The 12,600-nt window shown below is 40.5% G+C and overlaps 1 protein-coding gene across 2 annotated transcripts in view; it reads left to right on the plus strand.

Annotated features, from left to right (window-relative positions):
• The window catches only part of acaca (acetyl-CoA carboxylase alpha), a 278,119-nt gene that overhangs the window by 150,855 nt on the left and 114,664 nt on the right, over positions 1–12,600 (plus strand). For both annotated transcript variants that reach the window (XM_072243270.1, XM_072243271.1), the window contains 3 exons: positions 103–306; positions 6,658–6,813; positions 9,875–10,015. In XM_072243270.1, the coding sequence (XP_072099371.1) occupies positions 103–306; positions 6,658–6,813; positions 9,875–10,015 (501 nt within the window). The remainder of the gene's footprint in view (positions 1–102; positions 307–6,657; positions 6,814–9,874; positions 10,016–12,600) is intronic.

Genomic DNA, 12,600 nt, shown 5'->3' on the forward strand with positions numbered 1-12,600 from the left:
ATATTTCTAACTTGCTTTGAATTAAGAGCGGTAAACCTGTTAGCACGACGATTGTTTTCAGTAAGCCTGCAGTTTGTGTTCAGTTTTTGTTCTTTCCTGCAGATTGAAGAGTCTGTACGTAGCATGGTGATGCGATATGGCAGTCGTCTCTGGAAGCTGCGAGTGCTTCAGGCTGAGTTGAAGATAAATATTCGCTTGACACCCACTGGGAAAGCAATTCCAATCAGGCTATTTCTCACCAATGAGTCTGGTTACTACTTGGATATCAGTCTGTACAAGGAGGTGACAAACTCCAGGACTGGTCAGGTAGGAGTTTAATGACCAACTTGTATATTAAGAATTTTGCTTTCTGAAGCTGTTTTTGCAATGATAAGTATCATCGTACCACAACGCAGAACAGGGGCATATCTCCTCTAAGACTATTATCTAATTTGACAAAATGTTGTGCTGGACCCAGATTGGAGATTTGGCTGCAGGAGAGGCATCTTGCCTCACCAGCTTTGTAGAAAATGTGGAATGCTGTGTTAAGCACCATTAATTTTTGTAACCAGGCCTATGTCGGAAGGGACATCAGGGTGGGGAGGGAAACAGGAAGAGAGTGAGTTGGTGTCTGGAACCAAAGTCACAGTCAAAAGGAGCAGTTCTAAGCATATACTGCACAGTGGATAGGGATGGAATTGAACAAGAGAGCCAGAAAGTGACTCCCATTAATGATAGAGTAAGCGTGAGACAAAATAAGTCTAGTTTAAGAAGAGCAAATAACATGAGCTGAACTTGTAACCAAAAGTAGATCTATGTGAGAAAAGGCTATTAAGTGATGAGATGGAAGTCTGTTTGGTGGAGTGTGGAGAGCCACTGGCACAGTGACATAGCAATTAGTTCCACAACTTTACAGCTTCAGCAACCCAGGTTCAATCCTGATCTCCAGTGCCTGCCTGAGTGGGGTTTTCCAGGCATGCTTTGTTTTTCTCCCAAAGATTTTCACGACAAACTAATTAGCTCTTATAAATTTCCCATAGTGCAGATGTGTGGCAGGATAGTTAATGGGGAATTAATGAATAAGTTCTCTACTGCCTGTTACGCCACTTGCATTTTGGGCAGCAGTGAAGGTCCTCTGTCTCTGGTGGTGTTCAGGGCTTTCTTCACCATGTCAGTAGCTCGGTTTTCACTACCACTGGTTACACAAGTCTCGGTGGAGATTCAGGAATACCATTGTATTCAGATGTAGAAGGATTCTTCATTACTGTCTCCTTAACAGTTTTGGTTTATCGGTCAGAGTTGTTAGCCCTGAGCTGAAACTCCAAACCTGGAGGACCAGTGGACCACTCTTAGTCTGGTCTCTACCCTTTGACCTTTTTGGCATGGGTGACCTACCAAGAAGCAAAGCATAAATCCCTGACTCCTGCCAATGTAGCTCTCCAGGTCATTGAGGCACACACGCCTCCAAACCACATCAAGGTTGTGGTCCCAATGGAGGAGTTGTAGACATTACAGGAAGATAAATAGGAAAATGGAATGATTGCATTGACTAGATTAGGGAAAGGCCTCCTATTTTGTAAGAAAACATGAGCTTGCTTGGAATGAAATATTGAGGCTACTGGGTTCGGTGTGGTGGTCATAAGCTGCGTAATTTTGAACGCCCTGCAGTGGATAAAGGACTGGGCTAAATAGTACTGCTTTGCTCTGGTTAGACAAAGGAACTGATGTTACCCTGAGCTGGGTTGTTCTGATGTCAAATGCATTTTGAACTTGATTCTGCAAATCGCTGGAAATTAATGCAGCTACGTTGTGCTGAGGCTGAGAACCCCCTTTTCATCTGAAGGGGCAAGGCCACTGATAGAGAAGATTGAGAAAGTTCAGGTACTTGAAATATGAAATAAAACCAGAAAAAGCTTATTCAGCAGGCCTGGCAGCATTTGTGGAAAGTGTAGCAGAGTTAATGTTTCAGGGCAACACCAAAAAATAAAGATGAAGGTCCTATAGTTTTGGGGGAAGTCAACAGAATAGTTTTGGAAGAAGTCAGTGGATGAATTGGTGTCAACACTGGTGGCAAACCAGTAAAAAGGAAGGGTAGAACCTGAAGGTGCCTGTGTGTTGTTGGATGTTCCATTTCCTGCCAAGTGCAGTGGGAGATTAGGAAGTGAAAGAATAGCAGACCAAACTTAGAGTAACACATACAAAATGCTGGAGAAACTGATCAGGTCAGGTAGCATCCATGGAAAGGAATAAAGGGTTGACATTTCGGGTCAAGGTTCCTTTCCATGGATGCTACCTGACCTGCTGAGTTCCTCCTGCCTTTTGTGTGTGTTACCCTGGATTTCCAGCATCTGCAGAATCACCTGTGTTCCAGAGTAAACTTAAGTCTTTCTGTACCATGGCATAACATGTGTGAACTTCGGATCATAATATTCCCAAGTTGCAAATGTGTGTTGTTATGCCAGTCCAGTCTCCACTCTCAACCACTAGAGTAATTGTCTCCTTTGTAGAAGAATGTTTTCTTTTTTTTCCTTTTTCAGCTAGTCTGATATCTATTGTTTTAGTTTCTCAATACTTGAGAGATGGAAAGTTTCTATGATGAAAATCATGAAATTCTACACTTTGCAATTTGCAGTTTGACCTTTTCTGTGATATTCTTCTGATTGAGTTTATGATAATGAAATTACTGAACATACGTCCATCAACCGCAGCAGGAAAAGATGGGGGCAAAAGGAGTGATTAAATCTCCTGTGTTCTTATAGTAATACCTACTATTCTTAGTCACAGTTGCTGTGCTTCTTTGTACAGTTTGATTACATTAACTCATATCACAATGGCTTCAAGGCAAGCCCTTTCTTGTCAGTAAATAATGCCACAACTTGTTTTTCTTTGTAATTGTGCGGAATAAGACTTTTCATGGCAAAAACTTTCATTTTCATTATGTATTGTAAATGACAAAAGAGGTCAGGGAAATGACTAGTGGGCAATACAGTGAAAGAGGATATTAGAATGTTTGTGTGGGTCACCTCTGGTAGCCTTTGGAAAGTTTCCTCAGAGACTGCTTGTACGCATGATTGATTGCTTTCCACGTTGGCTGTTGATGAAAGATCCAGCAGTGACGGCAACAGCAATGGATTATGGCAGGGACAGGGATACTTACTGTGGCCCTTTCAGAGATGAGCCACTAATCCCCAATGTGCAACGCACGGCAACTTATCACCGTGCTTCAGTGCGCATGCAAAAAAACCCTGTAGTCCAACTCACCTAGGAGCAAAACACGATGGGGAGAAGAAGGTATCATTGCAACAAAAAGTGCCAAATCTGCTGGAAATGTGTGGTAGGCTGTTTGGCATGAGGGCATGATTCTTTTTGATCTGGTGTGAATTCTTTTGATCATGAAGAAAGAGTTTAATATCTCTTGCTTTAAAAAAAAAGCTCTTTTAAGTTCTTGAGGACTCAGTGCATTATGTTTAAAATCAGAGTTGCATTGTAGCATTTGTTTAAAAAACAGAAATATTTGTAAAATCTGCTCAGATACAATCATATTTTTCTACAAGATCCAGTAACAAAGGTGAGTACTTTGTGCCATGTAAATTTCCTTATGCAATTACCTAATATCAATAATTTTTGAATCTCAAAAGTATACATATTAGGGCAGCATCAAATGGCCAGATATAATCTATGTAATGTTTGAATAAATAAGTGCTTTCAGCCATGTTCAATTTATGTATTCCGGAAATTAATGCAACTCATGAAATTGAGACTATCAACATTTCTCTTGGCTTTTCCCATTCATGAAACAGTTTTGCCTTCAGTGCAATAAAACGCTGATAATCCAGCGCTCTTGGGACTTGAGTAATCCTAGACGAGAGGGGGCATGAAATATTAGCAGCAGCAAAGATTAAGAATTCCAAAGCTTTTTACAAGTGTATAGAATAGGGCCCTACAGTAGCTATCTTGGAACCAGTGTAGGCGAGGATTAAATATGTGCTTCTCATCTATATTTATCAAGGAGAAAGGCATTTTAGCAGGAGAATTCAGGGAGGGTGTGGTAAAATTTTAGAATGTGTTAGCATTAAAAAGGAGGAGGTATTAGACGTTCCAGAAAATGCAAAGGTGAATAAATCCTCAGGAGCTGATGAAATGTATCCCAGGCTGCTTTCAGAGACAAGGGAAGAGCCGCTGTGGCTGTTAGAATTTCTTTTAAGTCTTTGCTGGCTTCTGATGCTATGTCTGATGACTGGAGGATAGGAAATGTTGTACCTTTATTCAAGCAGGGCAGCAGGGATAAGTGTGATCTAATATCTAGTAGAGAAATCATTGGAAAAATATCCCGAGGGGCAGGATTAACCTATGTTTAGAAAGGCAGGGATTAATCAAGGAAAATCAGCATGTCTTTGTTAAGGGGAGTTCTTGTCTGAACAAATTGATGTGAGTTTTTTGAAGAGATAACCAAATTATATTCATGGGTGCAGTGCAGTTGTTTCCATTTTCATAGGTAGTAAGGGATTTGGCAAAGCCTCACATGGAATACTGTTTCAAAAGGTTAAAGTCCATGAGCTTCAAGGCAAGTTGGTAAACTAGAAACAAAACTTGCTTGGTGATGGGAGGAAGAGGGTGAAAATGGAAAGTTATTTTTGTCGTTGGAGACCTGCAACCAAAGATGCAGTACAGGTATTGGTGCTGACATCCGTGCTGTTTGCCATGTGCTTTCACAATTTGAATATAAATGCAGGAAATATGATTTGTAACTTTCCAAATGACAAGAAAATTGGTGATATTGATGGCAGTGACAGAAATAATTTTGGGTGACAGTAAAATATTGATGACTTGGTAAAATGGAGTGATGACAGATGAAATTTAGCCCTGATAAGTCTTTGGTAATGCACCTAGAGAGGACCAGTGAGGGTGGGAACACACAAAATGGATGGTCAGGCTCCAGGAATTATTGAGGATCAGAGGGACTTTCATGTACAAATCCAAGGATCCTTAAAGGAGGCAACACAGGTGGATAAGGCAGTGAAGAAGTCATACAAGATACAAGCCTTCATTAGTTGGAGTATAGAATATAAAAATAGGGAGATCTTGGTACAACTTCATAAAGGATTAGTTAGGCCAAAGCTGTAATACTGTGTACATTTTTGAACACCATATTTTAGGAGGAACAGATTCAGATTTGTTTATTTGTCACATGTACATTGAAACATATAGTGAAATATGTCAATTGCATTCACAACCAACTCGACCCAGGGATGTGCTGGAGGCAGCCTGCAAGTGTCGCGACACATTCCAACGTCTACATAGCACGCCTACCAGGGGGTGCAGAAGAGATTCACCAGCATCTTGTCTGGGATGGTGCATTTTAGTTAGGAGGAAATGCTGTGTTTGGTTCCTTAGAATGGAGGAGGCTGAGGGAAGACAAGATTGCAGTGTATAAAATTATCATGGACACGGTGGATAGTAAGTAACGTTTCCTTTAACTGAGGTGTCAAAAGCTGGAGGACATAGGTTTAGGACAAGAGAAAGAGTTTAATTGGTATCCAATAAAGACTGCCTTTTTTATTGGGAGGGTGCTTAGAATTTGGAACGGACTGCCTGATTGGGTGGTAGAAGTGGGTATCTTGTATTATTTAAGTAGTATCTAGAATGTGCACTTGAATCACCAAGGCAAAGAAGACTAAGTAATGGTAAATGAAATTATTGTAGATGAGTAATTGCTATTGAATAGGTATACAGGCCTGTTTGAGTGCAGTATGACCAATTCAAAATGCTTCAAGTTCACACTGCATCAGAGGATGAGTTAAAATTTCAATTAAATGACATTTCATCGGAACATTATATGAAGTTAATTCTAAGATTCAGGGAATGGAAAAGAGGAGGGGAAAAATGGGAAGTCTCGATCAGGTGATTGGTAAGGAAAATGAACTGACAAAACACAAAATGCTAAGCAGGTCAGGCAGCATCTTTGAAGAGGAGTAAATTGTTGATGTTTCGGGCTGAGATTCTTCATTTTGGACTGAATTAATTGTGGTGCAAATGCAATAAGATGTCTGTCCAGAAATGAAAAGGAGAGGAGCAGAATCATTGTCACTCTCCTGGGTTAACAGTTTAGATAATGTAACTTGTTGAAAGACGTCTATAGAAGGTGAAGAACTCCAAGTGATGGAAAATTTGCTTGACTGATGATCAGAAACGTAACTCATTATTGCATGTAGATTGTAGTTGACGAATAAAACGATGGTATTTTGCGCAAGTTACCTAATCTGAATTTAGTGTCCCTAATGTAGAGAAATGTACTGTGGGTAGAAAATATGGTCAATTGAATTTGCTCTTTCAGTTGGGAAGAATGTTGATGGTGAATAAAGTGGGAAATGAGTAAGAGCAGAGAAAGTCTTCCATTTTTGTTACTTGTACGTATTGGGAAGTTGATGTGAAAACAAGAAGGATTGGGAAAAGATTTGGGTACCACTGAATATCCCCAGCTTTGATTTTAGTTTCTGCTTGCAATATCTGCAGTGTTTTGTTTTTTTTTCAATTAATAGTAATGCTTATGATCCAAAATCATTTTGAAAGCACGGAAGGAGTGAGTATTTGTTCAGGAGCCAATACATTTATAAAAAGGATGACTGTCAATTTATTTGAAAAATAAAATCTTTTTACCATTTCTTCTTCTGATAACAGATCATGTTTCAGGCCTATGGGGATAAACAGGGACCATTACATGGAATGCTTATCAACACACCTTACGTTACCAAAGACTTATTGCAATCTAAGAGGTTTCAAGCACAATCCCTTGGAACGACTTATGTCTACGACTTGCCTGAAATGTTCCGACAGGTAAATCCTTTGGAAACTTGCTGTCATTATGATGGTGTTGTTACTATGTGATGAAAGTCTGAACTGAAACTTCTGTAGTTGGGGTTTTGTGAGGCAAAACTTCTGGGCATGAGTTGTAAGAGTTAACAATGATTCAATGTGTTTAATAATCATTGCAGTATTTTAAATAATATTACTTGAATTTTAAGATTATTATGTCCTCAGTCTTCCTGTGCTGTTTTTAATGTCTGTGTCTGATCTGCCTTTTTAATTTGGTAAACTTTCAAGCTACGTTGATTTGTATCAGAGACTTCAAAGGTCAAAGTAAATTTATTATCAAAGTACATATATATCACCATACACAACCCAGAGATTCATTTTCTTGTAGGTATACTCAATAAATATATAGAATGATAACCATAACAGAATCTTTGAAAGACTAGCCAGCTTGGGCATTCAATCAGTGTGCAAAGACAACAAACTGTGGAAATACAAAAATAAATAATAATGCTAAATGATATTCAGATTTGAATTTATTTATCATGTTTCTTATAGTGGGAGAGCTTAGGACCAGAGGGCACAGCCTCAGAATACAAGGACATCCCCTTCGAATGGAAATGAGGAATTTCTTTGGCCAGAGGGTGGTGAATCTGGAATTTAATGCCACAGATGGCTATGGAGGGCTGATTGTTGGGTATTTAATTGGAGGTTGATGGGTTCCTGATTAGTCAGGCATTAAAAGTTATCGGGAGAAAGTAGGAAGATGTGGTTGAGAAGGTTAATCAGCCATGATTGAATGGCAGAGCAGACCCAATGGGCTTGAATGGTCTAAATTTGCTTCTGTGTCTTATGGTCTTGCGTACATTAAAACATATAGCTAAGTGTGTCATTTGCGTTGCCACCCAATACAACCCAAGGATGTGCTGGAGCAGCCCGCAAGTGTTGCCACATATTCCAGCACCAACATCGTATGCCCACAGTGCTCAGGGGAACAACACAAGAAGCAACAACAACAGAACAACAAAACAAGCTCCTCTCCTCGTTCCCACTCACGCACAGACAGTCGTCCAACCCAGGAGAAGCTGTTTGCGCGTCTGTAGTCAGCAGTCATTCTAACCCTTGATTATGGGACAAGACTGTTTTCAATTTGAGAGTATTAAAATGTCTGGTTAATTATAAGATAACTATCTCTGATGACGAGAGAATTATCAAATGAATATCAACAAATAATGCTGCAGTCCCATAGCTCCAACAGACTGGTTTGATCTTGGCGTCTGATGTTGCCTGTGTGAGTGCACAGTTTCACTGTAATCACATGGGTTTCCCCCAGGCACTCCATTTTCTACCTGCATCCCAATATGTGCAGGTTGTCACGTGAGTTTGCCACTGAAGGTGTATAGTAGGAGAATTAGAGTGAAGTTGATGGGCACGAGAAAGAGGCAGAGAAAGACGAATTGGGACATTTTGTGGAAATGTGGTGGAATTGGATTACTCTGGCGTAGACTCCATAGGCCAAATGATTTCCTTCTATGCGTTAAGTAAGTAAATATTGGAATAACGGTGTAGACCTACTTCTGCCAGTTTACCTGCATCCAGCCAGATGGCAAACTTGTTTTTGAACTGGTGGGAAAAATGTTCTTCAGAGATCCCAGTCTTGCTCACCCTTCAAGGAGTGGACATTTTGGTCACCATTACCTAAGAACAAGCTTGGTTCTGATGATGCCCTTTTCTTCCAGTTCAAAATCCCACTCAATATATTTGTCCAGTGTTCAGTTTTAGATATTGCTGAATTTGCAGACATGAAAGAAGTTCAAATGTGTCCAGAAATACTCAGAGTGGGGGTTGTGAAGAGAAGTGTGAACTATTTGTTAGAAAAATTGAGAATTTAAAATTTTGTGCAAGCTCACGTTTCTTCATAGAGCTAGAGAAATTTCCAACACAGACAACAACACAGTTCACCATGACTGTGCTAGGCTTTTGAACAATACAAAAGTAATCCTGCCCTGTTCTTTCTCCAGATAGTTCTGCTTCAAGTATTAGAGAAGCTTTTTCTCAAGTTGTGTGATGATCCTCCCTGAACCACATCACACAGCAAAACTAATCAAATTCCATTACACTTCAAAAAGTTCATCCTGAAATTTTAAATTAATGATCGCTAGCTTCTTCACTGCAAGTTAATCAAAGATATTCATAATTTTATTTTCAAAGTTATGAAAAAATTCATAACTGTTGGACAAACACGACTGGCTTATGACTTTCACTCATCCAGATGAAATGTCCTCACTATAGTGTGTTTCTTCATATCTATATTTTCATCTCTGGCATTATCTCTGTGGCCAACATGCCATAATTTTCAAAGTTTAAATATTCTAGTTCAAGAGTTATTCGGGAGAAGGTTCTTTGTTTGGAGCGTAGCGAGGTGAGGTCGCCAAGTAGATTGTTGTCTGAGCAGAATGTAATTGTATTTTTTTATTTGTTCCTCTGTCATTTTTTACTCCATCCTTCAGTGAATTAACTGCGTATTGTATAGGTGCAGCCCCCTCTTTTTTAATATCTAAACTTTCATAATAACCAAGATGTTTTGCAATAAGCTTTTCAGTAACAATTCCAGATTTGATCCACATCCACGTGTCTGTTTCCAGCAACTTTGACTTGACACACAAACCTGCCTTCATTCTCTGTCCTCTAAGCGGGCCGCGAACATGTGCGAGGAAATGATATGATTTGTCGATATGAGTCAGCTGCACCTTTCCTCATTCCCTGTCACGCACTGTTGAACTTGACCACCCCTCACCCCCGTCGGCAGGTCTGCAAGAATATTGTCAATATTAAACCGGTCTGCGGTGCAAAAACGGTTGGGGACCCCTGCTTTAACAATTCAGAGTAGTAGACATCTAAACCTGCCTGTTTGTGGGGATTCTGAGCAAAATGTTCAGTTCTAGCCTCTTTCAACCTAAAGTGAAGTAATGAAACAAACAAGAACCAAGAAAGTGATTCATTTTTTTGAATACGACATTGACTTGGAATGTTTTATACAAAGCTGCTTACTTTATCGATAACACTTTTGTTTTAACCTTTTTAGTCTTTGATCAAACTATGGACCTCAATGGAAGTTCAAGCCGATTTACCTTCCATGCCGGCAGAGCTTCTGACATTCACCGAGTTGGTGCTGGACAGTCAAGGTCAGCTGGTACAGCTGAATAGGCTTCCTGGTGGCAATGAGGTAGGTGTAAGAAAACCGGAAGGCATGCTCAAAGTTCAAAGTAAAATTTATTTTGTGAGTACATGTCAGCATATACAACCCTGAGATTCTTTTTCTGCAGGCATACTTAGCAAATCTATGGAACAGTAACTGTAAACATCAGGAACTATAAACTGTAAATAAAACTTTCCAAATGCAGATGTAAATAAATAGCAATAAATAACAAACATGAAATAACTCTTTTTTAAGAGTCTGATGGTTGAGGGGTAGTAACTGTTCTTGAACCTGGTGGTGCAAGTCCTGAGACACTTGTACCTTCTACCTGATGGCAGCAGCAAGAAAAGAACATGGCCTTGGTGGTGAGGATATTGAGGACAGGTGCTGCTTTTCTACAGCATCATTTCATGGAGATGTTTGGGAAGTTTTTACCCGTGATGTACTGGGCTGAATCTACTACTTTTTGTAGGATTTTCTGTTCAAAGACAGTGGTGTTCCCATACCAGGCGCTGTAATACAGCCAGTCAGCACATTTTTCACCATACGTCTATAGAAGTTTGCCAAGGTTTCCGATGACATACTGAACCTCCGCAGATTTCTGAGGAAGTAGAGGTGCTGTCGTGCTTTCTTCACAATAATATTTATATGATGAGTCCAGGACAGATCCTCTGAGATAGTGACACCCAGGAATTTAAAGTAACTGACCCCCTCCACCTCTTAATCCTCCGATGATTACTGGCTTGTGGATCTCTGGTTTCCCTCTCCTGAAGTCTACAATCAGTTCCGTAGTCTTAATGACATGTGAAGTTGTTGTTATTACACCACTCAGCCAAGTTTTCAACCTCCCTCCTGTCTGCTGATTCATTGCCCCCTTTGATACAGCCCACTACAGTGGTGTCATCAGCAAACTTGTATATTGTGTTGGATCTGTACCTAGCCGCACAGTCATAGGTGTAAAGCGAGTAGAGCGCGAGCTAAGTACACGTTCCTGCAGTGTTCCTGTGCTGATGGAGACTGTGGAGGTGTTTTTGCCAATCTGAGCTGACTGGGGTCTATAAGTGAGGAAATCCAGGATCCAATTGCAAAAGGGGGTACTGAGGCCCAGGTCCTGGAGTTTACTGATTAGTTTTGAGGGGATGATGGTGTTAAATGCCAGGCTGTAATCAATAAAGAGTATCCAAAGATGTATAGATCTTTGCTGTCCAGGTGTTCCAGAGTTGTGTGAAGACCCAATGAGACAGCATCTGCTGTAGACCTGTTGCTTTGGTAGGCGAATTGGAGTGGATCCAAGTCGCCACTCAGACAGGAGCTGATAGGTTTCAACACCAGCCTCTCAAATCACTTCATCACTGCAGTTGTGGCCCTCATATTCAAAATGGTAGTCTTCATTAGTAGGAACATAGAAAATAAAAGTAGAGAGGTCATGGTTAAAGTTAAAGTCTGTCCCGAGCTTTGTGGCCCATCAGGCCGGTGCTTATGCCGGCTTCTGTGGCATGAAGCGACAGAGTACGGGACTCCCCCCTCCCCCCCGATAAGACACCAGTCTATCGCGAGGTTAACCCCCAGCATTTTGCCGGTACCCATTTTCAGCTGGGTGGACTGGAGCAGTGTGTGGTTAGGTGCCTTTCTCAAAGACACAATATGCTGCCTTGGCCGAGACTGGAACCCACGACTTTCAAGAGAGGTTATGGTACAACTTCATAAAAGATTAGTTGCGCCAAAGCTGCACTACTGTGTACATTTCTAAATATCACATTATTTATAGATCATCGTATTTATAGAGCTTACCCAGATACCAAATATAAAAACCCATTTGGCCAGAAATAATGGTGAGTTATCTTACCAAATTATTCATACACTACGTGTGATATCCTGTTCAGCGTTAATTGACATGCCTATCTCATCACTGATCCAATTAACCTTTCTTTTTATTGTGCCAGAGTCAATATCTCAGGAGTTCTTCATCAATTTACTCTTGGACCACATACTTTTCTTATCTGCCTGCAGCTCTTGGCAGCATTATTTGAAGACTGAGATCCAGTTTCAAATACACACAGACAGCTTCCTCACCACTGACTGTCTCTGACCATCCACTACATCTGCATTCAGAGGCCGCTTGTCTGGCATCCAATTCCGAACGAGCTCCCTTTTCCCTCCCAAGCTCCACTTTCTCGCTAGTGTTTCTCTTTCACTTACCCAGTCACCGTTGCAGGCTGACAGGCAATTCACAGCCTTGGCTTTCTTTTTGACCCTGAGGCAAGTTTCTGCACCAAGTGTTCTCAAAACAAAGACCTGTGTTCGTGGAAGTAATATCACTTGTTTTAGCTCCTAGCTGAGCCTATCTGTTACTGTTACTGTTCTTCATCCTTTGTTGGCTCCAGACCTGATTATTGCAACACTTTCTTGTTCAGGCTTCCATTATCCAAAACTTCATGAATTTGAGTTTATACAGAATTGATTTACCATTTTTGTAATCCACTTAAATGCAGCTCACTCGTCACCTATGTACTTGGCTATGTCCTGCAACTTCATTTATAAAGGTCTGTGATGTGATAGCATTTAAAGTATTGAACACAGATTTGGTCTCCTCACTTAAACCTCAAGGGTTC

Source organism: Mobula birostris, chromosome 25 (assembly GCF_030028105.1).
Source record: "Mobula birostris isolate sMobBir1 chromosome 25, sMobBir1.hap1, whole genome shotgun sequence".
NCBI lineage: Eukaryota > Metazoa > Chordata > Chondrichthyes > Myliobatiformes > Myliobatidae > Mobula > Mobula birostris.